The sequence below is a fragment of the Anolis sagrei genome, chromosome 9 (assembly GCF_037176765.1).
Source record: "Anolis sagrei isolate rAnoSag1 chromosome 9, rAnoSag1.mat, whole genome shotgun sequence".
In the NCBI taxonomy this organism is placed as follows: Eukaryota; Metazoa; Chordata; class Lepidosauria; order Squamata; family Dactyloidae; genus Anolis; species Anolis sagrei.
In genome coordinates this window covers 13,920,877-13,938,993 of record NC_090029.1, presented here as the reverse complement: position 1 = coordinate 13,938,993, position 18,117 = coordinate 13,920,877, and the positions used below count along the sequence as shown (strand labels likewise).

Genomic DNA, 18,117 nt, shown 5'->3' with positions numbered 1-18,117 from the left:
CTGATGTTTATAGGCTATTAAAATGTCAGTTTTTCAAGCAGTATATTTTCAATGGCAACACGTTTTTCTACAATATGCTCCAACCAGTACTTCCTGTACCTTTCTTCCTTTACCTCCCTTTAAAATATATGCCTATAACTATTATATTATATTATATTATATTAGCAACACCTGAGCGGGGCCATAGCAACACCTCTTCGGCCTTCTGCCTTACAACTCCTGGGCAGGGCACCTCCATGGCCCGGACAACCTTGCGGTGAGAGTACTTCAGCGGCCTAACTGCCCACTGCCGGCCATAGCAACACCTGAGCGGGGCCATAGTAACACCTCTTTTCGAGAGCTAAGCCATTCAAAATTCAGTGGTAAATGTTAAATAGCACTATCACCTAAATTGGGAAGAATGTAGCATAGAGCTGGAGTTATGGTCACCACTGCATTTGGTCAGTCTAAGCAAAATAATTATGCTGTGTTGCTGCCTGCGACTTCAAATGCAACTTTGAACTGACTGTGAAATATTCTGAATGCCACAGAAGAAAATGATCCTGACATTTGCCTGAGATTAGCAGTTAATGAATGATATGCCTGCCCTTACCAGCCAACACATGTAGTGTAGATAGTGGGTGGGTGGGATTCATATGATTGCCTTTAGAACAATTTTCCCTTTGCATTATTCCACAACATATTTTCAAGTCATGCAACTTGGATAAGTGTTTTCTTTTCTTTACAGCAGGCATGGGCAAACTTGGGTTGTGGCAGGCATCCTCAGAGGTTGCAATGTCTCATGACCTCTGAGGATGCATTCTATAGATGTGGGTGAAACATCAGGAGAGAAAGCTTCTGGAAAATGGCCAGACAGCCTGGGAAACACATAGCAACCCAGTGATTCTTCAACAATACATTTATTTGAGCTGATTGTTTGTTATATATTTCACTGGCATTGAATGTTTGCCATTGAGTTTTATATTGTTGTAAGCCGCCCTGAGTTATTATGATTATTACTCAGTTTCCGTGCTTACACGGGATATGGTGCCTTCCTGGTATTTCACTAAAGTACCAGTTTGTAGATTGTACAGCAATCAGTTGTCTACCTACCAGCCTCCATAGCACTCCCCTTAAAAAGGATATATACACCTGTAAGGGGCATTTGTGTTTACACCTGTACTTACCTGAATTCTGGCCAAAATATAGCTGATATGAGAAAAATGCTTAACCCAATTAGTGGAGAGGAAAACTTTAAATATGAACATTGACTATAAATACAAATACAAAAAACCCCATAAATGTTAAGAACATTGCTCATATTTTCAAATCTCCCTGATATTTGCCAAAAAAGATTCCATATATGCCACTTTGAATCCCACCCATAGGAGAAAAGTGGGATATAAATAAATAATATTTTTTCCTGCCCTTGGCAGTGTTTACAGCAATAAGATCAATTCTCCAAGTGACATACATAGTTAGTTGCTTACCGCAAAAAATAATAATACAAGAAATCCCGTTTCCTCTTTGTTTTGACAGGTGTTCATTTTGTTAGAAATGGATTTGAATATCTCTGTAATACTGCAGTATTTGTGTTCTCTTGCAAGAAGCCCCAACCGGGTTTGATTTCAGCCAAGGCGGAGACCTGGCAGGGATAAAGCGCCAGTTTAGAGGGCATAGCTTGACTTATAAAAGCATAGCAATTTCAAAGTGTTATGCAAGAAAAGCGAAAATATACCCTTTACATGTACTATGTGGTTATGCCCCTCGGTCCACCACATAACTGAATTCTCTTTCCTTCGTAGAGATGGCAAAGAAGATAAAACAATTTCTGCATTCTGTGCTTAATGTATTTATTATTTAGAGAAATTAATTCTTTCTCTTGGGTAGAACTTGACTGCCCTCCCTATCTCTCTGTATGTGTTATTAAGATGCTCCAGCTATGCTAATTTGTTTGGGAATCATAGACATTTTCCAAACTCAAATGCTAGCAGGTATCTGTACCAGTAGCCCAGAGATATGCTTATTCATAGGTTAGAAACTTTTTGTTTTACTGGAAAGGGTATGTTGTAAAAGTGCGAATTATGTTCATTTGCTAGAAGTCTTCTCTTGGAAAATGAAGCCTGCTCCATTATGATAACTCAGGACCTCATATTCTTGGTAGGGAAACAGGTGTGATCTTCTTGCAGGTATCACTGTATTTTGTTTCCAAACTAGTTATTTCCAAAATGATAATACCTTGGTGTGTCTCTATATCTTGTGCATTTTAATGATAGTCCAAAGCAAGGAGAACTTGGATGCCAAAGGAAAATTCAAACAGAATCTCTTGCTTTAGTGGTATTCCATTGACCCGTTGAGTGCTGTATCAGAAAATCACGCCTGTATCCTCAATTGAGAGTGAATAAATTGTGAAATGGAGGCTGTGATTAATCCCCTTTTGCTGTCAGTGCTTATGAATTCTGATGCAGTTTATGGGATAGTTCGTACTACTTTCCAATGTGTGTCTGAAAGGTTAGGGTATTTGTGGCAGGTTACTCTGATATTTAGATGTAGGTTTTGGTAAAAATTTGGCCCTTTAAGAGAAAGTTTTAGAAGACCGTTGATTCTCGACATGCCTCATTGGTCTCATTCAGTTTGCTGACAGATACGAGTTGGGATCAGGGCCTTGCAGTTTCAACTGGCTTTGATAACAAACTCAAATTTGTCAGCATAACCTTGAACTCATCCTAGGTAGGAAGGGGTAGTCTTGCTTATCTCACTGAATGTGAGAGAAAAGAATGACAGGTTGTTTTGTCTTTGCTAGATCAGGATCAAGAAGAAATGTTGTTGCTCTTGCTTTACACATGCCATAAAGTTCAAGGCATGTTTCTTGATCACGGGCCCAGCATTGGATTTAAAAGTTGCCTAGGGAAATTTGGGGACTCTAGAAGCACTTGAAAAGTGGACAGTTTGTTGCTTTTGTGTGTGTGTGTGTGTGCCTTCTGTAGATTAGCCCTTACCCTTCCAAAGAATCAGAAGGTCCTAGACCAGGCATGGGTAAACTTCAGCTCTCCCTCCAGGTGTTTTGGACTCAGGTCCTTCCTTTCCTTTTCTGCTTAAGAGGCTGAGGGGGGGGGGGGGGGGAGGGGCCAGAGACTGTTAAGAATGGTGAGAGTTGAAGTCCAAAACACCTGGAGAGTGCAGGTTGGCCCATGCTTGTGCTATGAGTATGTCATCCACGGCCTGAAGGATATTGTCCAGGTACTGAAGGAATTGTGGGAGTTGAAGTCCAAAACACCTGGAGGGAGGGCCGGAGCTTGCCCATGCCTGGTGTAGCTGCAACCCGAATGGTGTTTGTGTCACTTGTTTTTGTTTGTGAAATATGTTGCGTGTATGGTGCAAATGTCCTGACACATTTCCATTGATCTCACTGCTCTCCAACCACATGGACATGTTACAGGAGCTGCATTGCTTGACAGGTGGTGGTGGGAGATGTAACTATGGCAATGGAGCTCCATGTCGCGTGTATGTCTCTTGGTTCATGTCTTTCATTCTACATTTCCAACATATGAATCAGCCGAGCTTGCAAAATTAGTGGAGGGCCCAAGTTTGTCCATGCATTTCCTAGATTGTCCTTGGTGCTTTGCTGTTCCCCAACCCAAAAAAAGGAAGCATCTTGACTGATCTGCTTCTTTGGTTCTACTTGGGTCTCATTGTGTATCTTTGGGTGTGATTAGGGCTCGTGTGTTCTTATTGCATACTTTTCTTCAATAAGGAATATTGCAGTTGAAAGATCTAAGAGTGGTCCATTTGTTGAAATGTTGAGATTTATACAGGATGAGGCAGCATAACTTCCTTTTGTTAAAATGCGTGCCATTCAGTCAGTTGAAGACGTAGCAGAGCGCTAGTGGTCTTGTTCGAGAGGCAGGAGTATAAAGTTTTGTCCTGACACAGTTCAGTCGCCATCATGCATTGGAATAGTGAGGAGCATGCTTTTGCCATTGAGGCCTACATTTCGAGCGCATTTGGAATGGCCGGCCCGCTCTCCAGAGTTGGCCCCTTGTGATTTTTTTTCTATGGGGTTTTTTGAAATCCCGTATTTATGTGAACCGTCCAAGGACCCTACAAGATTTTAAGTCCAACATCCAGGAAGAAATTGCCAACATAACGCCTGCTATGCTGGCAAGAGTCATGACAAACGCCAGAAATTGGTTAACTCAGTTTATGGAGAATGGGGGATGTCACCTACCTAATTTGATCTTCAAAACTACATAAAACAAAGTTTTAAGTATGTACATACATTATAAAAAAATAAAATTTTCTGATTCATACACTGGGTTTTATTAAGTTTTGAAAAAAGGAAGTTATGCTTCCTCACTCTGTATCTACATTGTAACTTAGAGCACTCGATTATGTTTATTTTTGCTTACCCAACTCCTCTTTCTCTTGAAATTACATCTTCAGATTCACCCTAGAAGACTTATTGATTAGGGAGAATTTGTGGGTGCCATTCTTATCACCTTGCTTTCCATATGCAGATCCCCTCCCCCCCAGCTTTTTGTTACTCTAGCTCACAGAGATATTGGAATTATGCCCAGTACTAGCCAGTACTGCTTCTGAGCCATGTTTTGGAAGCTCTGAGTTGGCAGTTAATTTCTGTTTAAGCTCATACCTTGCCTATGAAAGCCCTATGAAATTAATGCGGTTGCCCATAAGTTGACAAGCAACTACAATGCACATTTATATGCACACAGTGGTAACTACAGGTTTCTAGATTTAGACGCTACTGCAGAGTATGGTAAGCAAGGAAATGTGTGAACAAGTGACAGTGTTATGACCCTTCGGATGATTCTGAAGATTGGAACATGGCATCTAATTTGAACCAAATTTTCCATAGTTTATTGCATCCCCTTGTTGGTGCTCTGTCATCTTTAGCTTTTGATCCTGTCCTGTGTGCTGTGGTCTACACTTGCACTTGAGGGCTTCTGCTTTTAGTCATTTTGAAACTCAAATAACACATTATAGATGTTTATCTTGCACCTTGACAAGTGCCTTGAGTTACTCGTGCACATACAAAAATGCAAATAGCTGCAGAGAACAAAGATGTGGAGTCTCCATTCTTTCCAATTTTTATTTTTTAATTTATTGTATCTCTCATTGTAAAAAAAACACACAACACACTTCTTCTGTGATCTTTTTTCAAAAGCATGGGTTGGGTACTTCAGCAAACATGCAAGCTTCTCTGTTTGTAAACTTCTTTTTCAACTGATGTGGATGGTTGAACAAGCTTATGATGGGAAAGCGTACAATCCATAATGAAGTGTTTGTATTAGCTGTTGGTTTGTTAGTGATGTGTGAAATATTGCAAGTTTTACAGTAATGAATATTACCATGAGTGTTTAAGCCAGGGGTCCTCAAACTAAAGCCTGGGGGCCGGATACGACCCTCCAAGGTCATTTACCCGGCCCTTTCTCAGGGTCAGCTTGAGTCTGAAATGACTTGAAAGCACACAACAACAACAACAACAACAACAATCCTATCTCATGAGCCAAAAGCAGGCCCACACTTTCCAATGAAATACTAATAAGTTTATATTTGTTAAAATTGGTCTTCATTTTAATTATTGTATTGTTTTTAAGTGTTTTTGCACTCCAAATAAGATATATTTAGTGTTCACAGCAATTCACTCATGGTTTTTTTCAAATTATAATCCGGCCCTCCAACAGTTTGAGGGAGCGTGACCTGGCCCTCCGTTTAAAAAGTTTGAGGACCCCTGGTTTAAACTAGTTCTCAGTCTGTAGGTTTCTGTAAAATAGTGTTTTGGGAGAATGGAAGAAGGCTGGGTGGAGATAGCTCAAGATGGAATTCTTCTTCAAAAGCATTCAGAAGATATTAATTCTTGAGTAGTGCCTTGTCTTTTAATCTATACTTTTAATCAAGGGGAAAAGAAAATAATGATAATGGAAAATGGGGCAAGGCTCTCGGAGGAAAAAGCTAGAAAGAGATTTGCTTTTGTATTGCGCGTTGCTTAACATTATATCTTGAACATGAAGTAATTGAGTAATAGAACAACTCACACTATTCTGAAGTTGCATCTTCTTAAAAGTTATGTGCTCTTTTCTGTCTAGGATAAGATTTTTTTGTTTTGCCACTGAAGAGTAAACCAGGCTTTCAAAAATGAGCTGTTGGTTTGTGTTTGTTCTAAACCATTGGGTGATGGATGCAAACTTTGACATAGCTTCTGTGTTGAGTTGCATGGACTGACTCCATGATGTGAGTGCTTTAGGCAAGGTACAGTGAAGCATCATGCAAGCGAATGTCAGTCTGATTAGAGGGGAGGATGGTTTGTCTTACAAATGACTTCTAATGTGTAAATATTTATGATGTGAACGATGTACTGTACTTTTGACATCAGAGACTTAATTCTATTTTTTTTTTCTCCATTCCAGGTTTTTTTGAGACAGCGTTGCATGAAGGCTTTAGTAGTAGAACAGAACTGATTACCATGTGCTAGGATACAAAGATTGTGGATTTTTTTACGTGTGCTTCTGGATTATAAAGTAAGAAGCTGTTAACATGGGGAGGAAGAAAATACAGATCACAAGAATAATGGACGAACGGAATAGACAGGTAAGAAATGCCATTTCCTCAGTAGTTTAGCCACTTTTCTAAAAATTCTGAGTAGACCTGTTAACGTTTTCCATGCTGTCATCCTTTCATCTGCCTTTCTCTTGTGAGCCTATTTTTGAAAGATACTTGCATTTACTCCTATCTAGTGCACACCTCAGTTTTCAAAACCATAAAAAGTCTTTGTTGGTGAATGTAATGCGCAGCAGCAAAAAGGGCACTCTTTGTAATTTGGCCCACAAAAGGTGTGCATTACAGTTGCTGTGCGCTTAGTATTCCTTCTTTAGAAATAAAAAGTGCTATGTCCCCAAATAGAAAGTAACACCAGAGAATCAGGTAACCCTTGATGGGAAGAAACTGGAAGGAGAGAAGATGGAAGGAAAGGAAAAAAGGGAAGATGAGAAGGAAAAAAGGAGAAGATGGATGGAGGATAGAAAGAAGGGAAGGAAAAAGGAAGGAAGTAAAGGAAAGGAAGGAGAGTGGGAAGAAGAAGGGAAGAAGAAGATGAGAAGAAAGAAAAGAAAGAGAGAACGAGGGAAGGAAAAAAGGAAGAAAAGGAAAAGAGGGAATAAAGGAGGACGAGAAGAAAGAAAGAAAGGAAGGAGAAGGTGAATGGAAAATAGAAAGAAGGTAAGAAAAGAGGAAGGAATGGGAGAAAGGAGGAAAAAGATGTGAAGAAAGTAAAGGAAGGAAAAGAGAAAGAAGGAAGGAAAAGAAGGAAGAAAAGAATGAATGATAGAGGAAAAGGAAAAAAGGATGAGACGGGAGAAAGGATAGATGCAGGATACAAAGAAAGTAAGGAAAGAAGAAAAGGATAAGAGGGAGTGAGGAAAAGATGGGAAGAATGAAGAAGGAAGAGGGAAGGAAGATAAGGATGAGAGATGAAAAGGAAAAAAAGTAGGATGATGAGAAGGAAAGAAGACAGTAAGGGAAGAAAGAAAAGAAAGAGAGAAAGAGGAGTGGAAAGAGGATAGGACAGAGATAGGAAAGAAAAAGGAAGAGAAATGGATGACGAGGATAGAAAGGAGGAAGAGAAGAGCGAGGGAAAGGTGGAAGGGAAAGAGAAAGAAGGAAATGAAGGAGAAAAGAAAGGGAGGAAGAGAAGAGCGAGGGAAAGGTGGAAGGGAAAGAGAAAGAAGGAAATGAAGGAGAAAAGAAAGGGAGGAAAAGGTGGAAACGACAGAAAGAAGGTTAAAAAGGGTGGGTGCACAGGAGAGGTAGCAGTAGTGCCCCTTGGCCTGCCTGCCTGCCTGCTCCAAGATGCTGACGCCACTGCTGCCCCTCCTCCTCTGCTTGGCAGAGCAGAGGAGGAGGAGGAGAAGGGGTGCATGGAGCTCATTGTTCAGCAGCTGATTCGCCAGGGAAGGCAAGCAAAGCATCCTGAAAGAAGCTGTTGCCGGATGACGGGCGCCTCCTGCCTGAACTTCTACTGCTGCAAAAGCAACAAATGGCTGGGGAGGAAAAGGGAGCTATTTCCATGTACCATCTCGGGCCTTCTGGAGAGGCCCTTCTTTCGCCCCTGCCAGTCTCACAAGCTCACCTTGTAAGCACAAGGGAGAGAGCTTTTTCCTCAGTGGCTCCCTGACTCTGGAATTCACTACCTGGAGAAATTAGGAAAGCCCCTACCCTAGACACTTTTAAAAAGAACCTCAAAACCTGGCTCTTACGTTGTGCCTTTGGTGAATAGGTATTCAATCCCACATTATCTCTCATGTGCAATGTTCTGTCACTGGAGTGTATGTTTCCCCCCTCGTGGAAAAGCTTGTTTCCACATCTCCCACTATAATGGGCGCTCTTCCACAAATAATTTGTTTCTCTTTTATCTCACCAGAGTTTTTAACCGGTTTTAATTAGTTATTTTAACCATTACATGTAGCCCGCCCATTATCACTGTGTTTGTATTTATTGTAATTTCATATTGTTGTATATTCATATGTTTTATGTAATTATGATGTTGTCTATTGTTTGCGTTTTCGGTTTGCGTTTGGTCGTTCTTTATTGTAATTGTTGTTTGGGCTTGGCCTTATGTAAGCCACTCCGAGTCCCCATTGGGGAGATGGTGGCGGGGTACAAATAAAGTTTATTGTTGTTATTATTATTATTATTATTATTATTATTATTATTATTTCTCCTGTCTCCCATATGGGGGGCGAAGGAAAAGGATCTTAGGGAGGGACCTTTTGGCACACTCTTGAAATACACCATTGAATTTAAAGCATACCCTAATTTTGGCATGGTCATTTACCCAAAAAAAGGTGCACCTTAGATTCAAATAAATATGGCAAATGTTCTAGAAATTCTGCGTTGAAGAAACTACTTAAACATTGGCTGATAAATGTGTAGGACTGGATTGAAAAAAGTCTGAGAACTTATTTAGTGTGTGTAAGGAGGCCTGCTAGAATTTAGGTTTTGCAGGTGTTTTTTTTGCTTTCTTGTGATAAATTTCCATGTCATAGTCGGTAGTCAGTATTTTTACCTGCCTCTTTATAGGGTTTTTGGCTTATAATGGAATATAATGTACATGATCAGACTAAAGAGCCCCCCCCCCCCAATCTGATCATGTTCATTATATTCCTGGTCACTGGTCACCAAGCTAATTTGATATAGTTTTAACACTGTTTTTATGCTTTGCTGTTCTAATTGTGTCATAATTGACTGTCACATGTTATTACGTTTTAAACTTTTTTTTGTTTTTGTTGCAAATTTTGTTGTACATTTTGGGCTTAGTCCTGCTTGTAAGCCACCCAGAGTCCCTTCAGGGAGATAGTGGCAGAGTATAAGAAGTTGTTGTTGTTGTTGTTGTTGTTGGTAATCATGGCACAGTGATGTTTCCTGGGGAGATGAGTTTTTCCCCCCTGTATCTCTGCCTGGTTTGAAGGTTTTGGTAAACACTTTTACCATTCCAGTTTGAGTGGTGGTTAGATTTTTCCTTCTCTTCATTTGAGTACAGCTATTGTTAAAAAAAAAAGGGGGGGGAGTAATCTATAATCAAGTAATAAAAGGTTAATTAAAAACTGGTTTATTTGATGCAAAATAGCAAAGCATTCCTTATTGCCTTCTTTGCTTGCGACGTATGTTCTATGTTGTAAACCTACAGGCAGGTCTGCCATATCTTCTATTGATTTGGAAGAATTAACTTGACAAAAAAATAATGTAATGGTACCTGGCTCCACATTCTTCCCCTATGAACCAGCAAGATCTTATGGGGAGGCTCTTCTCAAACTTCCACCTCCATCTCAAGTGCAGTTGGTGGGGATGAGGGAGAGGGCCTTTTCGTTTGTGGCTTTGGAACTCTCTGCCCAAGGAGATTAGACTGACACCTACCCTGTCCATCTTTCGTAAGGACCTAAAAATGTGGATGTTCCACTGTGCCTTTGACTAAACAGTTCATCAGATAATTGGTCCAAAACTTGCCAAAGTTCTGCACTTTAGGACGGTCCTTCACCCTATAACCCTGACATTTTAATTGCCAAAAGACATTATTCTCCCATCCCTATCTGTATTGAATTTGCACGTTCCCTTAGCCCTATCTAGAAACTATTGCACAAACTTTGAGCCCTCCGAACTCAGCATTTATTACCGTTCAGCCATTAAATTGTTTTTATGATGTTATGTTTTGTTACTGTGATGTGTTAATTTTATTTTGTTTCATTGATTTTATTTGGTTTCATTGATTTTATTTGGTTCTCTTTTATTGTGTTATGTTTTAATGTGGTTTTTTGGGCTTGTCCCTTTGTAAGCCACTCCAAGTCCCTTCGGGGAGATGGAGGTGGGGTATAAAATAAAGTTGTTGTTGTTGTTGTTGTTATTAACAAGAACAGTGTGGTTGTAAGTTTTTAGATCATTCTGGTCCAACTTACCTATCTGAACATATCTCTCCCTATGAACCTTTGAGAGTGTTAGGATGTTCTGAGGAGGCCCTGCTCTCGGTCCCACCTCCGGCACAGGTGCAATTGGTGGGGACGAGAGGCAGGGCCTTCTCAGTGGTGGCCCCTCGGCTGCGGAACTCCCTCCCCAGCAAGATCAGACTGGCCCCCTCCCACCTGGTTTTTAGAAAAAGGGTGAAAACTTGGTTATGCACTCAGGCGTTTGGGTAGTGCAAAATATGGATTTGACAAAATGGGGCAACATTAATGATGGCAGCAGGATTAGGTACTACGTTTTAAAGTTTTATTATATTTATATGTTCTATCTGTTGTAGTATTTATATATTGTTTTGTTTGTATGTTGTTGAAGTGTGGCATGAAATTGTGAAATGAGTCAGTCCCCTTCAGGGTGAGAAGGGTGGGGTATAAATATAGTAAATAAATAGAATAAATACATTATTATTTATTTCAGAATTGCAACAAGATAGTGGTTTGAAATGTGGCAAGATTTTTAAAAAGGCCTGGCAACACAGATATGAGAACTATCTTACTGGCTGTTTACTAATGCCATTGATTATACCTAGATCAGTAAGGCACTAATATATTTTCTCAAAAAGTGTGTGTGTGTGTCAGGAATGACTTGAGAAACTGCAAGTCGCTTCTGGTGTGAGTGAGTTGGCCGTCTGCAAAGATGTTGCCCAGGGGACATTGTCTGGATGTCTTGATGTTTTACCATCTTTGTGGGAGGCTTCCCTCATGTCCCCGCATGGGGACCTGGAGCAGACAGGGGGAGCTCACCCGTGCTCTCCCCGGATTCGAACCTGCAACATGACGGTCTTCAGTCTTGCCGGCCCAAGGGTTTAACCCATTGCTCAACAAAATGATTGTTGAGAAAGGAATAGTATTCTTCAATATGACATTGTTCTGATTTTTTCTTTTGGGAGTTGTAGCATCACAGCTGTCCTTCTAAAAGCTTTTTTTCCCTTAACTGACTGTACAGTGACGAAAGTCTTTAAAATATTTACCTTCCAATAGGATTATGCCTAAACTCGCTGTGCAGTATACAGAGTAACTGATACTCTAGGGGATTATAATTAACAGGAGGCTGTCATTGTCGTGGTAATTAGGAACTCTTATCTTCTTGAATGTGCTGTAGGCCATTTATATAATTGAGCTAGACTGAATAAATAGTTGTAAACTGGCTATCAAAGGGAACTCGTGTCAGTGCTATCAAATAGGCTCAGTTTTCAGTAAGGGAATGACACGAGAAGTGCTGTTTACCTTTTCACATGAATCAAGATTATGAAACCATTTTGACACTTTCAGAACATTACCTTTTTAAATAGATCCTTGAGTTGTTGTCTGGCATAACCAAAACACGGAGATCTTGGGCTTATTGTGAGCTCCAAATTACATTGTCTTTATCTGTTTCTGACATTGCGATTATTCTAATGATGGAATTACAATCAACGGTATAAGAGTGACTTGCCCAGAGAGTCATGGCACATCCCAGAAGGTGTGTTTTTTCATAAATACATAGAATTCTGTGAAAGACTGCCTTCAAAATAGGAACACTCTTTTTTTAACTTAAACTTCTGTTACAATAACATTGGGTGCAAAGACCCCATAACCCTTTAAAGCAATGGTTCTCAACCTGTGGGTTCCCAGATGTTTCGGTCTTCAACTCCCAGAAATCCTAGCTTAAGGAAAATATAATAATAAGTCCAGTCATGTCCGACTCTGGGACTCTGATATTCATCTCCATTTCTAAGCCGAAGAGCCAGAGTTATCTGTAGATACTTCAAAGGTCATGTGGTGAGCATGACCACATGGAGCGCCATTACCTTCCCGCTGGAACGGTACCTATTGATCTGCTCATATTTGCATGTTTTCGAACTTCTAGGTTGGCAGAAGCTGGGGTTTTATTTATCGTGTCAGGAGCAACCAGACAGTTGAATTACATTTTTAACAAAACAAAGGGATGGAAGGAGAAAGAGGGAGGGAAGGGTGGTAAGGAGGAAGGAAAGAGGGAAGAAAGGAAAGACGAAAGGGAGGGAATGAGGGAAGGATGAAAGGGTGGAAGGGAAGGATGGAAGGAAAGAAGAAAAAGGAGGAAGGAAAGAGAGAAGGAAGGACGAAAGGGTGGAAGGGAATGGAGGAGAAAGAGGGAGGGAAGGGAAGGAGGAAAGAGAGAAAGAAGGAAGGACAAAAGGGTGAAAGAGAAGGATAGAAGTAGAAAGAGGGAGGGAATGGAGAGAGGAAGGAAAGACAAAAAGGAGGGAACGAGAGAAGGGTGAAAGGGTGAAAGGAAAGGATGGAAGGAAGGAAGAAAAAGAAGGAGGAAGGAAAGAGAAGGAAGAAAAGATGAAAGGGTGGAAGGGAATGGAGGGAGAAAGAGAGAGGGAAGGAAGGGAGGGAGGAAAGAGAAAAGGAAGGAAAAACAAAAGGGAGGAAGGGAAGGATGGAAGGAGAAAGAGGGAGGGAAGGGAGAGAGGAAGGAAAGAGAGGAAAGGAAGGATATTTATTTATCGTGTCAGGAGCGAATCAAACAGTTGTATTGCATTACAAAAACAAACGAACAGACAGACAAAACACAAAGTTTGCAAGCTTGGTAGTTGATTAAATGTCCTTTGACCAGTATCTGGCCACTTGGAGTGCCTCTGGTGTTGCCGCAAGGAGGTCTTCCATTGTGCATGTAGCAGGGCTCAGGTTGCAGCAGGTGGTCAGTGGTCTGCTCTTCTCCACACTCGCATGTTGTGGATTCCACTTTGTAGCCCCATTTCTTAAGATTGGCTCTGCATCTCGTGATGCCAGAGCGCAGTCTGTTCAGCGCCTTCCAAGTTGCCCAGTTTTCTGTGTGCCCAGTGGTATCAGCCATTGTTTGAGGTTCTGTGTTTGAGCCTGCCACTTTTGGACTCTCGCTTTCTGGGATGTTCCAGCGAGTGTCTCTGTAGATCTTAGAAAACTATTTCTTGATTTAAGTCGTTGACGTGGTGGCTGATACCCAAACAGGGGATGAGCTGGAGATGTCACTGCCTTGGTCCTTTCAAAAGCTGGGGTGAAGAGTGGGAGCTCACTCCACTCCACGGATTCAAACCTGTGACCTTTTGGTCAGCAAATTCAGCAGCTCAGCAGTTTAACCCGCTGCTCCACTGGGGGCTCCTCCTACATGGGAGCAAAGTGTTCTCTTCTTTCTCCACAACCAGGGAGCCACACGTTTTGCAAGCCTTGATTTTGCCTTAAGCGCAGTCCAATCAGCTGTGCCAATGCTGCAACTCAGGATGGGGAGCTAGTTGCTGACACCACATGAGTTACCAAAGGCATTTGGAAATTGCAGGGAGATGTAATGCCTATGTGACTCAGTATAATAGCAGTGAGTACTCATGCCACACTTAAGAAAGAAAAAGGTTAAGAAAAATGGGTCAGACACAGTCTGCAACTACTCAATCCCTTTGTTTCAGCATGCCTCTGAAGCTCAATGTAGCCCCTTCACAGTTTTCTTGCACCACTGGAGGCTCCATAAAATCCCAGAAATCCTAACAGCTGGTAAACTGGCTGGGATTTCTGGGGCTTGTAGGCCAAAACACCTGGGGACCTACAGGTTGAGAACCAATGCTTTAGAGCAGTGGTTCTCAACCTGGGGTCCCCAGATGTTTTTGGCCTACAACTCCCAAAAATCCCAGCCAGTTTACCAGCTGTTAGGATTTCTGGGAGTTGAAGGCCAAAAACATCTGGGGACCCCAGGTTGAGAACCACTGCTTTAGAGACATAGCTGAGTGAAAACATCTCTGTGATTTTGAGCAACAGTTGGTTGTAGAAAATGGAGGAGACATGTATGTGAGTTATCTGACCTGTTGTGCAAAGTAGAGGACAAAATGGATGCCGGAATAAGGACCATTGTGGAAATGTCAGGCTTCTCAAGTAACTTGAGAGTTGTGCTTGGAGTTCTGATTTATGGCTGCACTAAACAATACAAACATACCTCGCTTTAGAGTGCATCACTAATACAGTGCTTTTCAGTGATATTCATGGTTATTATTTTCAGTACTTTCCTTGCTATTAAAGTTTTTCTTGGCAGTAATGCTCAAATCAGCTGACTCTGGACTGAATCAAGTGAGTCAACCAGTGCCATTTTGTTACCTGTACTCAGTCAGTAAATGTATTTTTAGGCTTTTATATGTGCTTGCAAATGAAAAAAAGGCTGTAATTTTAAAGGCTGTGTTTGCTTTACAACTGTGGCCTAGAACCTGATCCACAGTGTTAGCAAGTATGCCTCTATGTGGGTTACACAGAAATACTGGGGTAAAAAGCACTGAAAGCTGTAGCTGAGGAATGGAGGCCGCTTTCCTTTATTTCTTCCCCTTTTGAAAACCTCTCATCTCGATCCAGTCCTTTCCTATACATGGCGTGAAAGGCAGAAGGTTTTCTATCATCTCTATCTAAACCAGCAGACTATTAAAGAAAAAGATGGTTGCTAAAAGTGGCAGGCTATTTTGACTGCTTTTCAAGTTAAAATGTAGGAGGGGAAGTAGTACTACTGTATATACAGTTTCTTCATACTTCAGCCTTAAATTAGTGATTAGGTAATCCCTTTGATTTCTGGGTTGGTGTGAGTTTTCTGGGCTGTCTGGCCATGTTCCAAAAGCAGGGAACATCCAACCCCCTTGTTGCGCCAGCTCCATTGGCTGCAAGTTTGCTACCAAACCCAATTCAAAGTGCTGGCTAAACAGTTCTGGCCCAACTTACGCGTCCGAGCGCATCTCCCATTACGAACCACGGAGGACTTTAAGATCATCTGGGGAGGCCCTGCTCTCTGTCCCGCCTTTGTCACAAGCACGTTTGGCGGGGACGAGAGACAGGGCTTTCTCAGTGGTGGACCCTCGGCTATGGAATGCCCTCCTAGGGAGATCAGATCTGCTCCCTCCCTCTTGACATTTCAGAGGCAAGTTAAAACGTGGCTATTCAAGGAAGCGTTTCCAAATACAGAGTAGCTTATATAGGAAATCGAATGACCTGACAATGGAATTGGACAATAGGTTCTTGTGGTTTTTTTCGGGCTATAGAGCCATGTTCTAGAGGCATTTCTCCTGACGTTTCGCCTGCATCTATGGCAAGCATCCTCAGAGGCAGTGATGTCTGCTGGAACCAGGACAATGGGTATACATATCCGTGGAATGGCTGGGGTAGGGCAAGGAGCTCCTCCCCGCTGCAGCTAGGTGCGAATGTTTCAGCTGATCACCTTCATTAGCATTTGAAGGCCTGCCTGAGCCTGGGAAAATCTCTTGCTGGGAGGTGTTAATCTGTGCCTGGTTGTTTCCTCTCTGTTGTTTTGCTGTTGTAATTTTAGAGTTTTTTAATACTGGTAGCCAGATTTTGTTCATTTTCATAGTCTCTTTCTGTTGAAATTGTCCACATGCTTTTGGATTTCAATGGCTTCTCTGTGTAGTCTGACATGGTGGTTGTTGGTGTGGTCCAGCATTTCTGTGTTCTCAAATAATATGCTGTGTCCAGGCTGGTTCATCAGGTGCTCTGCTATGGCTGACTTCTCTGGTTGAAGTAGTCTGCAGTGCCTTTCATGTTCCTTGATGCGTGTCTGGGCGCTGCGTTTGGTGGTCCCTATGTAGACTTGAAAGGCACTGCAGACTACTTCAACCAGAGAAGTCAGCCATAGAAGAGCACCTGATGAACCAGCCTGGACACAGCATATTATTTGAGAACACAGAAATGCTGGACCACACCAACAACCACCATGTCAGACTACACAGAGAAGCCATTGAAATCCACAAGCATGTGGACAATTTCAACAGAAAGGAAGAGACCATGAAAATGAACAAAATCTGGCTACCAGTATTAAAAAACTCTAAAATTACAACAGCAAAACAACAGAGAGGAAACAACCAGGCACAGATTAACACCTCCCAGCAAGAGATTTTCCCAGGCTCAGGCAGGCCTTCAAATGCTAATGAAGGTGATCAGCTGAAACATTCGCACCTAGCTGCAGCGGGGAGGAGCTCCTTGCCCTACCCCAGCCATTCCACGGATATGTATACCCATTGTCCTGGTTCCAGCAGACATCACTGCCTCTGAGGATGCTTGCCATAGATGCAGGCGAAACGTCAGGAGAAATGCCTCTAGAACATGGCTCTATAGCCCGAAAAAACCCACAAGAACTGAGTGATTCCAGCCATGAAAGCCTTCGACAATGAATTGGACAATGCTTGAAAATAATGAGACTCTGATGATGTTGTTTTTACTGCTTTTGTAGTGTTTTATACTGTTTAATGTTTTTTATCTATATTACGTTTTATGTATACTGATTTGTTGGGAACAGCCTTGAGTCGCCGATTGGCTGAGAAAGGCGGTATACAAATACAATAAATAAATAAATTCTCTCCTGGCATTTCACCCGCATCTATGGCAGGCATCCTCAGAGGTTGTGAGGTCTGTTGGAAACCAGGCAAGGGGATTTATATATTTGTGGAATATCCAGGGTTGGAGAAATTACTCTGGTCTGCTGGAGGCAAGTGTGAATGTTGTAATTAGCTACCTGGATAATAATAATAATAAAACTTTATTTGTACCCCGCTACCATCTCCCCAAGGGACTCGGTGTGGCTTACATGAGGCCGAGCCCACAATACATCAGCAAAAACAACAACAGCAGCAATACAAAACAATAAAATGAAACTCATAAACAAAAAACAAGCAGTAAACATTAACAATAGCACAACAACGCTTAAAAACCTATGGCTGGGCCAAATGTAATAATTAAATTTTTCAAAAAATAATGCTGAGCATGACCAGGTGAAATATATAACTAGGATAGAATTTCGGAGAGGAAAGGGGTGTGCAGACAATCCTAGATCATTGATAAAGTGCATTTAGGGACATATTGCTGGGAATTTCCTTATTCTGGGAGGGCACACTGGAACAACCATGTTTTCAAGCTCCTCCTAAAGACTGCCAGAGTTGGCGGATGCCTGATGTACTTGGGGAGTGAGTTCCAGAGTTAAGGGGCCACCACCAAAAAAGCCTTGCAGCTTCAAAGCCTGGCTGCTTCCTGCCTAGGGGAATCCTTTGTTGGGAGGTGTTAGCTGGCCCTGATTGATTCTAGTCTGGAATTTCCCTGTTCTCTGAGTGTTGCTCTTTATGTACTGTCCTGATTTTAGAGGTTGTTTTGGTTCATTTTCATTGTTTTCTCCATTCTGTTGAAATTGTCCACATGCTTGTGGATTTCCGTGGCTTCTCTATGTAGCCTGACATGGTGGTTGTGGTCCAGCATTTCCGCGTTCTCAAATAATAATATGCCGTGTCCAGGTTGGTTCATCAGGTATTCTGCGATGGCTAAGTATTGAAATACTGCTACCAGCTCAGAAAACTCACAGCAACCCAGTGATTCCTGTCATGAAAGTCTTCAACAACTATTTGATTTTGTTGTTATTGTTTGCTGCTAGTGAGAGCAGGTGTTAGATTTCAAAATAATATGTGCACCTTACTTTCTAGAGATAAACACCTATCCTGCTCACATAACATGTTCCTGTTGTATAGCAAATCTGTAACAGCAATCAGTTTTGATTTTCAGATAGGATTTCACTGTACGGAGTCCTCGTGCATGCAATCTAATGGAAAAACCAATTCTGTCTGTCTGGAGTAATACTACTGGTGTA

General features: G+C 41.6%; 1 protein-coding gene across 11 annotated transcripts in view; it reads left to right on the top strand.

Moving 5' to 3' along the window:
- Positions 1 to 18,117, top strand: part of MEF2A (myocyte enhancer factor 2A) — a 116,118-nt gene that overhangs the window by 27,996 nt on the left and 70,005 nt on the right. For all 11 annotated transcript variants that reach the window (XM_060755654.2, XM_060755656.2, XM_060755657.2 and 8 more), the window contains exon 2: positions 6,408 to 6,588. In XM_060755654.2, coding sequence (XP_060611637.2) covers positions 6,535 to 6,588 — 54 coding nt within the window. In that variant the 5' untranslated portion in view covers positions 6,408 to 6,534. The remainder of the gene's footprint in view (positions 1 to 6,407; positions 6,589 to 18,117) is intronic.